At 30.7% G+C, this 18,650-nt stretch overlaps 1 protein-coding gene across 2 annotated transcripts; it reads left to right on the top strand.

Moving 5' to 3' along the window:
- The first annotated feature begins 354 nt into the window (after positions 1-354).
- LOC145242449 (uncharacterized) lies at positions 355-17,861 on the top strand. 2 transcript variants are annotated; one of them, XR_013862738.1, is made up of 2 exons: positions 355-613; positions 9,027-9,945. XR_013862738.1 is itself a non-coding variant. In XM_080105506.1 (2 exons), exon 2 carries the CDS (start codon positions 15,416-15,418, stop codon positions 16,280-16,282), a length of 867 nt encoding a protein of 288 aa, XP_079961632.1. In that variant the 5' UTR covers positions 355-613; positions 14,385-15,415; the 3' UTR covers positions 16,283-17,861. The 2 variants fall into 2 exon arrangements, 1 of the variants encoding a protein (XP_079961632.1); XM_080105506.1 differs by lacking the exon at positions 9,027-9,945 and adding an exon at positions 14,385-17,861.
- The last annotated feature ends 789 nt before the right edge of the window (positions 17,862-18,650 follow it).

Genomic DNA, 18,650 nt, shown 5'->3' with positions numbered 1-18,650 from the left:
AAATAGTAATGTATCGACACATTATGAAAATTCATAGAGTAGAACAACTAACTGATATTGTGTAAAAAAAAAAGTCTATCGCAATAGACCACAAATATTACAAGCCATGAACATTGAACAAGTAATCTAAAATATTCCTTCCAAGTTATGTCCACTCTTCACTCTATCATGTCTAAGAAAAATGCAATGTTACCTAATTTTCCGTAAAAATTGCTTTTAACTATATATATATATATATATATATATATATATATATATATATATATATATATATATAAAAATTCAAGTACATAATAAAAATGAAGGAACTGATTTGCCTTATCACCGCTTCCGGTAACACTCAGCAGAAAATTAGGAAGTAAGTTAGCTGACTATAACAAAAAACATTCCTGTGGCAGTGGTAAAAAAATAAAAAAATTTTATTCACAAAAAAAAAAAGGTTATTTTTATAACTTATGAAATTTTGAATTTGTCTCCCTTGTTTGACAGGAGAATTCTTGAAAATTTTTTTTTTTTTTTTACAAAATTTTGAAGAAATCGTCGCATGCATCATTAATTATTTTTTATTTCCGTTTAATAGAAAAAAAACCCAGCAAAAATCAATTTAAAAAGGGTGAGTTGAATTATTTCTATGGTTTTTAAATTATTTTTACGATTTTATGACTTTTTATTTTTTTTTGCCTTTTTTAACATTTGGCTTAAATTTGCCACATGGGGTCAATCTAAAAGATGATTTGCACAGAACAAGTTTTTTATTTGGATATGTCGTATCCATTCAGAAAATATTCAAAAGCAAAAATTGGTAAACTCTGATAGAAATGCTGCAAATGTAAAAAGACTTACCTTCAAAAAGTTGATTTTTAGGGGTATTCGGGTCTGTATCCATGGTGACCAGTGAAAACGATACGGAAAACAGATCCGAATAATGTCCGTAAAAATCAAATTTTTGAATCTAAGTCTTTAGTTGGTATTCTAGCGCACATTTATTGCACTTAGATTGTAAATGTCGGGTGACGGAATTTGGAGACGGTGTATTAAAAAAAAAAACGAAGGTAAATATCCAGATCCGCTACTACAGAACACCGACAACTGTAATTTGTTTTTTTATAGGTAATTAAGGTCGCTGACAACGAATCTGATAGTCAAACTTGGGGCAAATTTACCGTTTGCATGGTATTTACCCTTGAACCCACAAACTACTTTCCACCATTTTGCAGCTTTCGTTTACGCTACGCGCATGCGCGCTAGCATAAACAACGGCTTCACCAAGCAAACTACGTTGGGGGGGGGGTAATTTTATCCAGAACAATTTTCAAAAATACATCGTAGCACTTTTTGGGTGGAAAATTTAAAATTAGCTGAAAAAGAAATAAAACAAGAAAAGGAAAGCACTCCAAGTTGGAGAGAGGGGGTTAATTTATCTGGGTTTTTTTTCCTGGAACATAGAATTTTCAAATTTTCAAAAAGTAACGCACCGACATTTACCAATTAGAACACATTTAACATTTTTTTGAAGATTTTACTGTTTACATTGGGGGCGCACGCATCCCAACAGTCCAATACCACCACCACCCCCACTCGCGCCCCCAATGTAAACAGTAAAATCTTCGAAAAAATGTTAAATGGTGGTCTAATTGATAAATGTTGGTGCGTTACTTACGGAAAAATGGTTAACTAAACTGCAGAAGCACCTATTAAGCCAAATAAGTTCTATAATTGAATCCCCCTCCTGCAAAAAAAGAATGAAAAACATAAAGATGTTTGGTGCTGGTGCTTATGTTTTTGTAAACCCGCATTAAAAACTATGTGAAAAAAAAAAAAAAAAAGGTCCCCCAATTTGTTGTACTTTTCTTTAACTGTAAGTCATTAAAAAAATGTCAGTTCGTAATTTTTTGATTGGTATGCCATGTGAGAAGGCAGTTTGCTTGGTGAAGCCGTCGTTCATGCTGCAGCACGCGTAGCGTAAACAGAAGCTGCAAACTGCAAAATGGTGGAAAGTAGTTTGCGGGTTCAGAGGTTAATACCATGCAAACGGTAAATTTGCCCCAAGTTTGACTATCAGATTCGTTGTCAGCGACCTCAATTACCAAAAAAAACAAAAACAAATTAGACTGGTCGGTTTTCTGTTGTAGCAGATCTGGATATTTACCAAAAAAAACTATATTTTGTCGAGGAAAAACTTTTGTAAATGTCTGTTGACGAAACTTGAAGATACCATAAACATGTATATAAAATAATCGGAGAAACCGAAATTCAAAAAGGGCTAAACTGCTTTAAAAATTTTATTAGAACGTTGCATTAGAAACTGAGCACTCCTACAAATATTTAAATATTGACTTGAAAATTTTTAAATATTGACTTGAAATTTTCTTTTGCATAATCTGGGAAACTAGTGTCTATTCGATAATAATCCGCCGAAAAAATTGAAAAAATATGTTGATTTTCTTTATATTTTTTTAAAGAAAACCGCTTTAAAAAACCAAATATTGCATAATTTGCTATTTAAGCTGTTATTTTTTTAAAATTTGGTCTTTGCTCCTTTAATTGAAAAAAAAATATTAGGGTTTGAATTACATTTTTCAAGTAGTTATAAGCTTTGAAAAATTATAAGTTGGATTATTAAAGTTCTGATCATCATTTTTAATGGCCCTTTCTGATACACCTATTAGACAGGTACGAACAAAAGGTTAAGAAACAAAAATATTAGGTGTTTATTCCAACTGGCACTTACGACAGCAATTTTTTAAAAGTAAAAAAAATACAGAAAAATCTGTATGATGTACGTACTCACTACAGAAGGAAAATGTCATATTCCAAAAATCTAGTAGTTTTATTTAAAACTAAGAAAATTAACATTTACGATTTTTAGCGATTTTACTACTAAACTGCATTTGTTTGGTTTTTTTACACCAACACTGTCTCCCCCCCTTATTTCACCAGATTAAAAAAAAAAAATAATGAACACGCACAAATGATACCACAATGGGAGAAAAGGTCACATTCAATATTTAAAGGATTCATAAAAATATTAGGTGCTTATTCAGATTGACACATATGGCTGCAATTAAAAGTAAAGGAAATTCCAAAAGTCTGTATGATGTACACGTATCTGTCAAAATGACATATTCCAAAAATTACGTAATTTGATCAAGTAGTTTTTTTTAAGTAAATCAAATTTCACAACTAAGCGAGTCGTAGTGTTTTCATCTGCCATGGTTAAATCCAATGAAATAAAAAAGGGAGACAACTCAAATCGAAGCGTCAAGATTAAAAATAAGCCTTATGTTCCATGCAGTTTAATAGTAAAATTGCTAAAAAGAATCGTTAATTTTGATTGCCTTAATTTTAAATAAAACTACTACATCAAATTACATGATTTTTTTAGATCGATTTTTTAAATATGTCGTTTTAAGCAAAAAATAATATTACATACTTAATTGTCATGTCGAAAATAGTAATATATCCAAAAATAACGAAATTTCATCAAGTAGAAATTTATTTATAGTTAAAAGAAAGTTTTATGGAAACTTGGCTAAAATTGCATTTTTATTAGACATTATAAAGTAGGCAGTGAAAAATTCAAACACAGGGGACATAATTCGGAAATGCATATTTTGCATTACATCATAATGGTCTGCCATATTTGTTGTCTATAGCGATAAACTTTTATTTTTACTAAAAGCATAATAACAGTTGTTTTACTCAATGAATTTTTGTAATTTTGGAATATTTTTTAAAAAATCGATTTGTTGACTCTATCACCATTTTTGGAATATGACATCTTTGTTCTGTAACGAATATGTACATCACACAGACTTTTCTGTATTTTATTTACTTTTAAATAATGCCAAAAGTACCAGTCTGAGTAAGCACCTATATAACAAATTAATGTTACCAAACGCAAGATGAGTTATTCTTCTACCTACCTGGATAAGTTTTGGGGGGGTTTAACTTATTCTTAAGTGTGTTTTAAGATTAAAACACAAGTTGTGCTGAGCACTTAAATGAACACAAAGACGGCAATGTGATGTGGTGCTTGCCTTTCGAATCCTGAGAATCAACTAAAAACTCAAAAATATTTTTTAAAAATAATGATAGAAATCGACCCAAGAAATATTCCAGTGATATTTATTGGGTGAATTTCTCTCAGTACTTTTAGTTTTTTTAGTTTTTGACATGCTCAGCACAACTTACGTTTCACTAAAAACTTATCCAGGTAGGTAGAAGAGTAAGTTATCTTGCTTTTGGTAATATTTATTTGTTATATGTTTGTTTCTTTACAACTTTTACAGTAAAACAAACCCCAAAAATTTAACAATAGTCAACAAAATCTAATTTATAAAACTCACTATGTCTGTTTGTCTGTCTCCATATTTTCAAACTCTATCTCTTCCGAAACTAAAAGTCGCAGAGCCGCACTAAGGGCCTCAAATGATTGGATTTTTTATGGACCGTTCTTTTATGGGTCTTTAGCGAATTAAAATAGTTTTTAAGGGGCCGAAAAGGGTAAAAATGGAAAAAAAAATCGTTATACATTTTGTACATCTAATTTAGTTTAATTTCAATCTGTTCATATGTGTGTCACGTTGGTACAGTGGTGACATCACCAGCTTTGAATGCTACAGTTTTGCTTTTGATTTCGATTCTAGCTGATGGCACTCAAATACTTTTTTATTTTTAAAATCACAACAACTCTATAATAATATATACGAAATCTGGACAAATTAAAATATATTTAAGTGTATTTTACGACTGGGCAAAGCCGCCCCTCCCCCCTGCTAGTAAAACAAAGTTGAACTGAAAAAAATTACTTATGCAGACTATTGATCATGCTGAAATAACGTTATTATTCAGAAAACCATTCTTATCATGGGGTGTTTGTGGTCAACTTGCATGCTAACCCTCCCATCCCCATGTTAAGAATGACTTTCTAAATGTTATTTCAGCACAGTCCATATTCTGCATAAATAGCAATTTATAAAATTTTTAGGTGAAAGTACAGAATAGTTACAAAACACCCTCCCTATGTTAAGAACGGCTTTCTAAATAATGTTATTATTTCAGCACTGTCTGCATTTTGCATAAGTCACTTTTTTGTTTATTTAATTGGTAGATTTAATTGGTATAGAATAGTTACAAAACTTCCTCCCCAAGTTAAGAACGTCTTTCTAAATAATAATGTTATTATTTCAGCATGGTCTGTAATCTGCATAAGTAGTAATTTATTAAATTTTTAGGTACAGACTAGTTACAAAACTCCCTCCTTATGTTAAGAATGGCTTTCTAAATAACAAAGATGTTATTTCAGCATGGTCCATATTCTATATTATTAATAAAATTCTATTTTTATAAAGTGTAATAAAAAATAGTATTTTTTTACTTTAACTGTAACTCAACATTCACCTTTAAAATGATGACATTTAAAGGTTTATGAGTATGCTGAAAATGAATATTACATTTAAATTTGGCCCAGACAAGTAGTTTTCTGGATATTAAGACATTTATTATTCAATGTACATAATTCATTGTTTTCACTGGCATCCATGTTTTTTCCAACTAAACAAGTACTTATACACATGCATGTTACAAAACACCCCTCCCATGTTAAGAATGGTGATGCCCACTGAAATTAATTCATTGGAAAAAATTCTTAATATCCAGAAAACTACTTGTCTGCCCCAAATTTGGATGTGATATTCGTTTTTGAGATTGAATAATGATCAACAAATGTTTCATTGTTTATTCTCATCAAAATGAAATCACACATTTTTTCAATCAAATTACCTGTTCTAGTTAAGGACCCATCAAGATGCACCAGAAAGAAGTTTTACATGCCTCCCTGCAGTGAGTTAGTCCACAATAAATTGTAGATTACATTACACTGTAAAGAACTTACTGTTTTATAAAATTATTTTTTATATCAGGTTGATAAGAAAGTTATTGCATTTTTTTTACTTTTAAATTCAAATGAACATATCTTGGCTCAACCAAAAATTTATTGATCGAAATAGCCACCATCAAAATCAACACACTTTTGCCAACAAAAAACAAGGGTATTTATGCCAGTAACATAACAAATCTTGCGTTCTGGTGGTGATGAAGTCACTTAAGGTGTTTTTAATATTGCTTATGTTTTTGAAGCATTTTCTCACTCAGAAAGTTGTCGAGATGTTTGAAAAAGTGATAGTTGGTAGGTGAGAGGTCTGGAGAGTATGGCAGATGAGGCAGTTTCAGAGCCAAATTTGTTCAACTTCTGCAGGGTCGGTTTAGCAATATGCGGTCGGGCATTGTCATCGAGGAGAGTTGGGCCTTTTCTGTTGACTAATGCTGGGTGTTATTGTCGAAGTTTCTAATGCATTTCATCCATTTGTTGACTTCACCACCTGCTATAATGGATGAGACCGGTTGCAGACCACCAAACAATCAGCATGACCTTCTTTTGGTGCAACTTTGGCTTTAGGAAGTGTTGTGGAGCTTTGTCGGCATTTGACCACTGAGTTGAGTGTCAATGGTTGTTGTAAAGAACCCACTTTTCATCACAAGTCATGACTCTGTCAAGAAACAAGTTGCGTAAAAGAAGGAAAGATGACACTTCATAATGAATTTGAGTGTCATTCAATTTGTGAGGCACCTATTTATCAAGTGGTTTTTGTCTTCCCAATCTCTTTCAAGTGGTTGAAAATTATTGTATACGTTACGTCTAATTCAGAAGCAAATTCTCAGACAGCATGGATTGTCTTCAGTTAAGGCTCTTAATTAATCATTGTCTTCAATATCTGATGGCTCATCATCCTCAAGCTTCTCGTCACCGTCACAAAATTTCTTAAACCATTATTGTGCTGTGCGTTCAGTAGTGGTTTCTGGGCCAAATGCTTTGTTGATATTGCAAGCTGTTTCAGCAGCTTTTCGGCCTAGCTTGAAGTAAAATAAGGAAATTGTGTTGATTTGCTTTTTTTCCATCTTGTATTCAACATTCTGAAAAGAAGACAATTGTTTTAAAATGATTGTAATTTAGATGATTAGTTAGAGCAAAACATGTTTTTTTAAAAATATATATAAAGTAAAGATATTATAATGAAAACTTATTTGAAATAAAAATTAAAAATTCTGCAAGAACTTTCTTCTCAACTTCTCTATAATGGCTTGAATTAAAGTTTAAAATGCAAAAATCAAGTATCATGCTTCAATCATGCTCTAAATAGAATTGTTCATTTTGAACGCACCCCTTTCATATCAAGGCACCTACTGTTAATTTTATATGCCTGGCCTTACTAGTTTTGCAGTGATAATGGCTTAAATTTAAGTTGAAAATGAAAAAGTCAAGTGTTATGGTGTAATTGTGCTTTAAACAAAAACCTAATAAATCTTCTCAAACACTCTTCTGGTGTTAGGCTGTGTAAAGTGTCAACATCGCCTGTTGTGTCTTTCATTTCAATTATTAATTATCGATACTTATCAAAAACATTCCAATACAAAAACTAAGAAAACTGCCTGACATATAGAGTAGCTTCATGTGAAATGTTATAAAAATCGGACCAGCACTTTTCTAGTCTATAGGGAACAAATTCACACACACACAAAGTTCCTTTTACATAATAAATAATAGTATAGATAGAGACATACACAATACATATATATATATATATATATATATATATATATATATATATATATATATATATATATTATGATCCATAGATGCATAGATTTCTTAAAATACAATGTAAAAGAAGAGAATTTATCAGAGATATGTTTTTACAAAATTGTAATGATTTGCAATGAAATATTTGAACCCTAGTTCATAATTACAGCTGGAAAATATATTATATATAATTATATATTAGTTATTATTATTAGTTATTAATTTTATCGTTTTATTCCTTTTAAAATATAGCCAGATATTACATTAGCTAGTCAGATATTTTGGAATTTTCCGAATCATAGTCAATTAACAATTCCATTCATGAAATCCCTGGATGGCTCATGTGAAACACTTTTGCAGTATAGTCAGCATATTTCTGCATATTTCAAATCTGAATGCTTTTAAAGCAGGTGTTGTCTTTTTACCTTTATATTTGTTATTATGCCGTTTTTTTTTTAATTTGTACTAGTGGGGGAGGGACGCCCTGCATTGCCTGGTCATAAAATATGGTTAAATAAAAAAAAAACAGAACTTGGGTGCCATTTTATCATGTTATTAAAAGAAAAAAAAATGCTGTGTGGTGGATGCATAAAAGAAAACTGAAAATTTTTTAAGATAAGAGAGTGAAAAAAAAAGAAAAATTGCCGCATGGTGGACATAAACTTGCAAAAGTTCCTATTTGTAAGTGAACACATCAATTGGACCACGACAACACAGATGTTATGAGGTTGCAAATTTAGCTTTTTAAAACGAAACAATGAATTGAAACCAAGGTTTTACTTGACCCTCTTTCAAACAAAACAACATTTCTATTATTCACAAAGGCAAGTAGCAATAGAGAAAAATTCAAGTGTCCCATCCAAATTTATTCCTATGAAGCATATGGATAACTATGGCACCAAAGCTATATTAAAAAATAAACTTGTAAAATCACTAATATATGTATTATATAATAGAGAATAGAAAACCAAGAGAGAATCGGTTTTATGATAATAAATACAAAATTTACATAAATTAAAATATATATATATAAGCATATTTTATAACCAGTTGACGTTGGGCACCCATTATTATATATTGGATACAATATAGAGCGTAATAATAAATATAAAATCTGCATAAATTAAGATATCAAATGTAAATGTATTTTACCATGAGTCAATGCAAGTTTATACCTGTTAATAATTTGGAAAATTGTAGAAAAGTTTATTATTTCTGATTAGAATGTATATTAAAGTATCTTTTTTTTATTTAAATATATATTTTAAATGATTACTAAAATATGTTATTTATTCACAGCATATAATAGCATACTTTCGAAAATGTATACTAAGGTATCTTTTTCTTGTTTAATTCGTTACTAAAATATTTTATTTATTCACAGAGACAAGTAATAATGGAGAAAAATTCAAGTCTCAGATGCACACATATGGAAAAGAAAGTTTATTCACAATTTCATTAGAACTTGCCGTCTGTTGACAGCTGATTTTTTTTATTGACTTTTGATGAATGTGGACAACTAATTACAACTTACAATAAAGAGAAAAATATTGTGAAGTATAAAAAAGGTCATCATTTAAATGTTTGAATAGATTTCTGCAAGTTTAGAGAAATCAAAACCTAATCAAAATAAATACTGAAGAGAAATCCAAAATTTCTGAAAGCTGGAATGTGTAAAGATTAACGCGTTGTGTTGTTTGTAAAGTTAGCAATTTTCATTTATATCCATCAATCTGAAAATAACACTTAATTATTTTGAAAGTAGTAGATCATCAGTTCAAAAAACCGACTCACCAGAGCACATAAACATTAATTAATGATGAGAATATTTGTTACAAAATGGATGATACATTGTTAACCAAAACAGACATGCAAACCTACACAGATGCTAAACCTTAATCTAAACACAAAATAATAATGGCATGATTTCGAAAATTGTTGAAGTCCAAGTTATTTCTGATTAGATCTCTTTTTCAACAGAACACAAATATTATAACTTAAATGTTTGATTAGATTTCTGTAAGAAAACAAAACTTAATCAGCATGGAAATAAATACTGAAAAGAAATCAAAATTTTCTGAAAGTTGTAGCTCAACATTTTTACACACTGACTCAACAGAGCATATAAAGGTTAATACTGATGAGAATGCCTGTTTCAAAATGGCTGATAGATTGGTAACAAAAACAGACATACAAACCTACACTGATGTTAAACCTTTTTCTTGTCAAGTTTATGGCTTGTCCTTCACAACCAAATCTCATAAAACACATGTACGAACACATCGAAACGCAGAAAAATTTTATTCTTGTAAAATCTGTCATTCATCGTTCTTACGAAAATATGACTTAACAACGCACATGAGAATCCATTCGGGTGAAAAACCGTATTCTTGTGACATGTGCAGCACATCTTTTAAAACACCGTCCGCATTAAAGACGCATATGAGAACTCACACTAAAGAGAAACCATATCGTTGCGATGTGTGCGGATCTTCGTTTGCAATAAAGTCCGTCCTAAAAACACACATACGCACCCATACTGGAGAAAAACCATACTGTTGTAAAATGTGCAGCCGTTCATTCAGAACAAGTGGAATTTTAACGACACACATACGCACACACACTGGGGAGAAACCATATCGTTGTGAAGTTTGTTGTAAAGCATTCACAACAACGTCCATCTTAAAGTCACACATTCAATCGCACACTGGAGAGAAACCATATTCTTGTGATGTGTGTCAATGTTCATTCACGAGCAAGGCATACCTAAAAGTGCATTTGCGTCTGCACACTGGAGAAAAACCATTTTCTTGTGAGATTTGCAACTCTTCATTTGCAATGAAATCGAATTTAAAGATGCACATGTGTTCGCACTCGCTAGATAAACTCTTTCCTTGTGATGTTTGTGGTTCATCATTTAAAAGAAAATCTGATTTAAAGTCACACATGCGAATTCATACTCAGAAGACTGAGGGTGTTGTCTAGTAGGCATTCAAGTTCTTTCCACAAAGAAAAAATAACAATTTATAAGCCTTTCAAGACATGCAAAAGCTTTTACATTTTTAATTTATATAAAACAAAATTTAAAATCACACCTGCAAATTCACACTGTATAGCCATCGAATATCTGGATGCCAAACCTTATTGTCCACAACAGCAAAGTATGTAAATACCTCCATTGCATGATCTGTGCAGAGATGCAACTTTACAGATTGTCAAACACATGAGAACATGAACCACCATCAATAACATCAAACGGGAAAGTGACAGTGTTCTATGACAAAGACATACAGACGAGCATATACATAAAAGACAAAGTCATCAAGCCAGAGAATTGTAATATGGAACAAGCCCCAAAGAACTGCACTCATTATTGATGTCACTATCCCAAATGGCTATGGCCTAAATAGAACTGAATGGGAAAAGATAAAAATATCAGGATCTAAAGAATAATCTAAAAACGGTCTCTGAGTGAAATAAACATTATACCGGTTGTGATAGGAGCCACTGGCCTAATAAAAAAGATTATTCAGAAATACTTAGAAGCAATCTTTGGAAGACCAAGCTGTAATGAAATACAGATAGCAACTATAAATGGAACAGCATTCTTCAAAGAACCTTTGGATATAAATTTTATATTGTTATAGAATCAAGTGAGGAGGGAGTTTCTTGATCTCTTAAAACTAATTAAAGTAAAATAATAAATATAAAACCAGTGTTTACCAATGTAACAGTGCAGATGCAAATGCATGCAAAATGACGTCACTGGAAAGGAGAAAGAAAGACTAAATATTTAAACTTGCACATATGTATGCACTCTTTTTCTTATGAGCTCTGTGACTCCTCATTTAAAGAAAAATCGCATTTAGAGTCATGAACCTGAGAGAACTTTCTGAGTAGCTTCTTACAGTGTGTAGAGAAATGTACAATGTGCCTCCCATACTGTGAGATATGTGGTTCATCAAAAAAAAATTGGATTTCAAGTCGTATGCGAATTCATTCTATATAGATTAATATCAGGTTGCGAGAAAAATTCTTGTGAGATTTGTAACTCATCGTTTGCAATGAAATCAAATTTAAAGATGCACATGTGTTCACACTTGCTGGATAAAGTGACTCATCATTTTAAAGCTACACATGAATTCATTCTGTATAGAAACTAGCGTCTACTAATGTTACAGTGCAAATGCAAATACGCAAATGCATGTTAAATGACGTAACTTGAAGAGAAAAAGAAAGACTTTAAAAATTTAAAGATGCATATATGTACACACTTTTTGGATTAAACCTTTTCTTGTGATGTCTGTGGCTCATCATTTAAAAGAAAATTGGATTTAAAATCACACATGTGAACTCATTGAGAGAAAATACACTAGCCAGTTCCATAGTGTTAAAACAGAAGAATGGACCAACCATAAACGGGCAAAATACCTACCGACTGAACTATCCCAAGAATATATTGATAGGGATGGTTCCCTGGACTGGCTCAAAAGAGGATCCCTCCATTACGACCAAGAGAGGTTGATATTGGCTGCACAAGACCAGGGCCTCATGACAAACGCCTTCAAAAAGATGTGTGGTCTAAGCAACAATAATAAATGCAGGTTCTGTAGCACTGAGGTTGAGAGTGTGGGCCACCTGATTTCTGGATGCAAAGTCCTACTTGGAGACGGTTATTATACAGATCGCCATAACGGAGTTTGCAAATACCTTCACTGGAAGATATGTAAGAAACTCAACATTCAGTGTAGTAAAAACTCCTGGGAACATACACCCGAATGAACAGTTGGGAATGACAACTACACTATTCACTATGACTACATAATCCCTACTGCTACATATCTTGAAAATGCAGCTGTTAAACCAGATATAGTGATTTGGGACAGAGCAAACAAAAAAGCGACCGTAATAGAGGTCAGTGTACCCAATGATACAGGGCTTAACAGAGTTGAGAGGGAAAAGATTACAAAGTATCAAGGACTTATGTATGATATGAAACGAAATTGGAAATTAAAAGACGTTTCAATTATACCAGTCATCATAGGAGCAACTGGGCTTATGAAAAAGAACTTTAAAAAGTACATAGCAAGCATACCCGGTGAACCAAGTGCAAGTGAAATACAAACGATTGCACTGAAAGGAACGGCTAGAATCCTGAAAAGATCTCTTGGTTGGACTAACTAAAATAGGGGTAAATGTCAGACATCTGGTTGGACGTCCCATCCCCTAGAAGGAAAAGTTTAAGAAAAAAAAAAAAAAAAAAAAAAAAAGGAGAAAAGAACTTGAATGAATATACAGAAAAGTATTGATTGTGATATGTTTGGAAGTAAGAAAAAAGCATTTTTAAGGGTACTCAAACATAAAGGGAACATCTCGGTATAACTACCCCACATTGGCTTATACAAGGAATGATGTTGTCACCTTCTCTAAATGATGTTGTCTATATTAACAACAATCAATTAGATATTCTATCAAACGAGATCCTGGAAAAAAAATCTTAATACACAGAAACAATTTTAAGTAAAGAAAAGGCACAAAATGGCATATTCCAAAAATTACGTAATTTGATCAAGTAGTTTTTATTTAATTTATGAAACCATAATCACCATATTTGATTGAATTCGAAATTCATCCCTGGTTACATCCCCTTAACAAACTCTTCAGAATCCAGGGCTCATATCGATAGCTGCTAAAAAACTTAATTTTCTTATCTACTTGATTTTCAACCTACTTGATCGATTTTTGTGATTTTTGGAATATAACATCTTCATGCTGTTACAAGTAAAGGTTTTTGCTTTTGTTTTTGTTTTCCTAAATAATTGCAAGTCTAAATAAGCATCAAATATCATTCTTGGAATGAAGATGCCATTCTTCAAAAATCATGTAATTTGATCAAGTTTTGTGTTTTTTTTTAAAAGAAAATTAAATTTTATTGAATTCACAATTCGTTACTGGTTAATTCCTCCTTAACAACCTCTCTAGAATTAATGGCTACTAAAAATATTTCATCACTAAAAATCATAAGATTTGCAATATTTAACTCGAAATCATCCAAACTCGCTGCCCAAACTTTTAATCTTTTTAACACATTATGAATTTTGAAACTTTTACTCTAGAAATATGGTAAACAACATATTATTTTTAAATGTTAACATTTAACAAGTGAACCTATCATTATGAATTTTAGAATATATACATTTTTGGCAACCAGTGAGCTGTTTCTCTTTGGTGTTTTCAAAGTAGGTGCACCCACTCTAACCAATACTCTTTTAAATAAGTTAGATAAAAAAACTTTGATGGTGAAAAGAACTAGTCTACATCAAAATTTCGAGTTATATGCATTGCTAAAAGGATCAGTGTGCATATGTACTCGGCAAAATACTGAACTATTAAACATATCATTATGAAATATATAATCTAGGCAACAAGGTGAGTAATATAGATACATTATATTTTTGTTGTTATATTTAGCAGATCCCCTGAATAGTAAAGCTTACAAAAAATACATTGTATTTTCTAGAATAGATATTTATAAATTCATAATGATGCAGTTTACGAGATTACCCTGCACACACACACACACACACACATATCTATATAAATATATTTTTGTCATTTTTTATTAGAGATATGGAGGTTAATGTTTTAAATTATCAATTTTGTGATATACATGGAATACTGAAGATCGATGTTTAATAAAATTATTTTTATTGCAATCAAGACCATTTCTTTTTATTTTCAGATGTCAATTGCAGTGATTTGGAGCATCATTTATTTCAAGCTTAGTATAAAAGTTTGTAAAACGAACTGTTGGCACAAAATCTTGTGAAGTTGGTAGACGGGCATTGGAGAAATTCATAAATAGGCTCAAACTGAAAAATTAAATCATTCTTAAAATATGTGCAAATTCTTCACAAGTATACATGCAAGGCACACCAAAATTTTTGCTAACATTTCATTTTAGTATATTAACTGTTATGATAATGTCTGTTAGTGTCATATGAAACAAAGATTTTTATCAGTTATTTCCATTTTCCAATATTTAAAGCTTGGAAAACGTATGGAAATGTAGATTATAATTTATGTTTATTTCTCTTTGATAACATTCTTTCTGATATTCTACTTTTACAAATATCAATAACAACCATAAAAATGACTTGGCATAACAAAAGTACATTGTTGCTTTGTAACTTTATGGTTCACTGCCATGAAGTTTGTTGTAAGCTTCTCCTGAAAAAGTCAAATTACAAACTCATTCTGGTTATTTCATGTTGCTTGAAAATTCAATTGGAATTCTTCAAATGAATGTCTATTAAACTTCATATTTCAAACAATAGGTAAATAGAAAAAGCATATTTGGTTGAAATTGAATATTGGTGTTACATCATACAGTTATATCATCTATTTATATTAGCCTAGTGGAATACCTGTCCCAGGACAGGTATAACTAACAAATATAGCATTCGTCATAAATCTTAATATTTTTTCTTTTGGAAGAGATATGGTAATGTAGAGATTTTCGGTTTGAGAAATATTAAGTTTAGCATTTAAAAATAAAAACTACAGATTTGTATAAAAACTTGTTGAATAAATTAAATTTGAAACTTACAGGAGAATAGTAAGCAATATCATACTAAGAACATTTGCAATTAAAACAAAACACTTATTCAATCTTATTTTAATTACTTAAACATATATTTGCTATGCAAGCAAGATATTTTCAAGTTGATGTTAAGAAGTTTTTAAGTAATTCAAATTAAAAATCTATTAACAATGATAAACCAGCAAACACAGACGACTGAAAAACCATATTCTTGTGACGTGTGTGGATCATCATTTACAGTGAAGTCAAGTTTAAAAACACACCAGCGAACACACTCTGGAGTGAAACCATATTCTTGTGAAGTTTGTGGTGCTTCATTCACACAAAGTTCAACATTAAAAATGCATGTACGAACGCACACTGGAGAGAGACCTTTTTCTTGTGATTTATGTGACGCATCATTTTCTGAAAAGTCAAGTTTAAAAAGACATCAGGCAAGACACACTGGAGAAAAACGTTATTCTTGTGACGTGTGTGGATCCTGTTTTTCAGCAAATTCAAATTTGAAAACGCACCAACGAACACACACGAGAGAGAAGCCATATTCTTGTGAATTGTGTGAAATGTCGTTTTCAGATAAGGCAAGTTTGAGAAGACATCAAAGAATACACACAGGTGAGAAACCTTATTGTTGTCATATATGTGGATCATCTTTTTCAGAGAATTCCAATTTAAAAACACACCAAAGAACACACACTAAAGAGAAACCCTTTTCTTGTCAAGTTTGTGGCTCTTCATTTTCAGAGAATTCGAGTTTAAAAAGACATCTGCGAACACACACAAAAGAGAAACCATATTCTTGTAAACTTTGTAGCAGATCATTTTCAGACAATTCACATTTGAAAAGACACCAACGAAAACACACTGGAGACAAACCATATTCATGTGAAATATGCGGATCATGCTTTTCACTGAGTACTTCTTTGACCAATCATATGCGAGTACACACTGGTGAGAAACCTTATTCATGTGGAGTGTGTGCCTCATCATTTTCACAAAGTGCAATTTTGAAGAAACACATGAAAACACATTTGTGAATAATATGGATCTTTATTTTCACAAATTTGAATTTTTAGAAAACAAAGAAAAACTATTTTCTGATAAAATATCTTTGCAAACACAGACTTCATCTTCTACTGTATAAGTATCGATATTAGTTTGATTAATTGAAATTAGAAAAATTGAAATTAGATGGAGTATCGAAATTTGGAAAATTTTAGCTTAATTTCTGATTTCAAAGACGATTCTTTTAATATTTCTAAACTTAATGTTCCATTCTTGGTACTTTTAATAAATCTTTGGGACCAAGTAAAGATTAGATACCCCGTAGCTGAAGACAAATACTGGCGAACATTTCAAGTGACACCGGTTTTTCAACCATGACATAGTTGTTGGTTGTTTGTAAACACGTCAAATAGCAGACATCGTCGAATGTTCGCGAGCAAGATTTTTTAAAAATGTATTTACAAAACTTTTTAAGATTTAAAAGAAAAAAATATATTTACAAAACAATTTCTTTAATATTAAATATTTACAAAACTTTTAAGGATTAAAAAAACTTTTTCGATTTACACTAAAAAGTTTTGTGTAAGTAAAAAAATGAACGTAAATTTATCAAACTATATTTAAATAAATGGATGTCTTTCTGAGTGCATTTTTTAATATATTTACAGAACTTTTTAATAAAACAAATAATAATAATAATTATAATTATAATAAAAATTTAAAAAAATAAAAACAATGAACTATATTAATTACAAAACATTAGAAACTGAGAATTTTGGACACTATAACTTGTATTTAATTTGCCCTTGTGGAGAAGTAAGCAAATAGCAAGTTTTTTTTTGGGGGGGGGCAAATAAAAATGAAAATTATAAAAAGATTTGTATCTTGTGATACTACACTTCATCTTTATAAAAATAGAAGTTATAAAAGATATGTGAATAAAATATATTTTTTAAATCTCGATTGTTTATACTTGTTGCTTATACTTGTGATTTTATTATGCAAAAACATTGCCTCAGTCTAGAAGGATTTCTCCTTCACTGACCACCTACATACATCACACTTTAAACAAATATTGAATTGTATTAAAAACGCCCAAAGAAAGATTTAAAACAAATTTAAAAAAAACAACAAAAAAAAAAAAACACTGTACATAAAAATTAATCTTGGTCGCAAACGTCCGAACAAGTCAGTTATTTTATATTTGTTTCTGCCTAATGGCAGTTTGGTTATAATAATTTTATTTAATTTTTTTTTAAATTATGTATTTTTTAATTGACATCATCCGAAATTCTCAGTTATAACGTCGGCTTATTTATTTGGTATTATTTTACAACCAGCCCCAGGATAGTATAAACACCCCCAACCGTCCCATGTTAAGAATGGCTTTCGGAATACCCCCCTCCCCCAATCTCCCCATGTTAAGAATGGCTTTTGAGATTGAGGGTGTTCATTCTGAAAGACGTTCTTAACATAGGGAGAGTGGGGTGTTTATAATACACTGGGCCACGTAATAAAAATTTACCATTTATATTATTATTAGTTTTATCAAAAAGTTCTGTAAATATAAAAAGAATGCACTGAGAAAGACATTTAAATATATTTGTGAAATTTACATTCGTTTTATTACATTAAAAAGTTTTGCGTAAATAGAAAAAAGTTTGTTTTTTGTAATCCTTAAAAGTTTTGTAAATATTTAATATTAAAAAACATGTTTTGTAAATATATATTTTTCTTTTAAATCTTAAAGTTTTGTGAATATATTTTCAAAAAGTCTTGCTTGCAACCATGTCTGCTATTTGACGTGTTTACAAACAACCAACGACAATGTCAAGGTCAAACAACCAATGTCACTTGAAATGTTTGCCAGTATTCGTTTTCTGCTATGGGGTATCTAATCTTTACTTGATCCAATATTTGTTTTTAAACTATCAGTAAAACTAAAATCCAAGGATTAAAATAAAAATTTGATGTCAATTTATTTTACTTGCATCAAAACAAAAAATGAAGTTTTGCATGTATTCGCTATGTAACCCTTCAAAGTATGTAATTGATTTACAAAGTTATGAAAAATATTTTAAAATTTAATAAATCAAGAAAAATACTGTCCAACATGATCGGTAAATTTAAATTTAGATATAAAAAGTTTTTTTTTATTCATTGCTTTTATGCTTTTGGGCTTTTGTTTTTGATTGTAGGAATTTTCTGGTGGATTATTATCCAGTGGACTTTTGTCTAGTTCCTTCTAACCAGGATTGACAAATCGTACAAAGGGTGGCCAAAAAAGCATGAAAAATTCAACTCTGGCCCTGAGTTAAATTAGCTATAAATGAATTAAAGATTTTCATGTGTTTGCATGAGAACACATCTGGTAGTAAAACAAAATTTCTAAATGCATAA

The sequence above is a fragment of the Euprymna scolopes genome, chromosome 21 (genome assembly GCF_053919585.1).
Source record: "Euprymna scolopes isolate OS-2025 chromosome 21, ASM5391958v1, whole genome shotgun sequence".
Taxonomy (NCBI): Eukaryota; Metazoa; Mollusca; class Cephalopoda; order Sepiida; family Sepiolidae; genus Euprymna; species Euprymna scolopes.
This window is presented reverse-complemented; position numbering and strand designations above follow the sequence as displayed.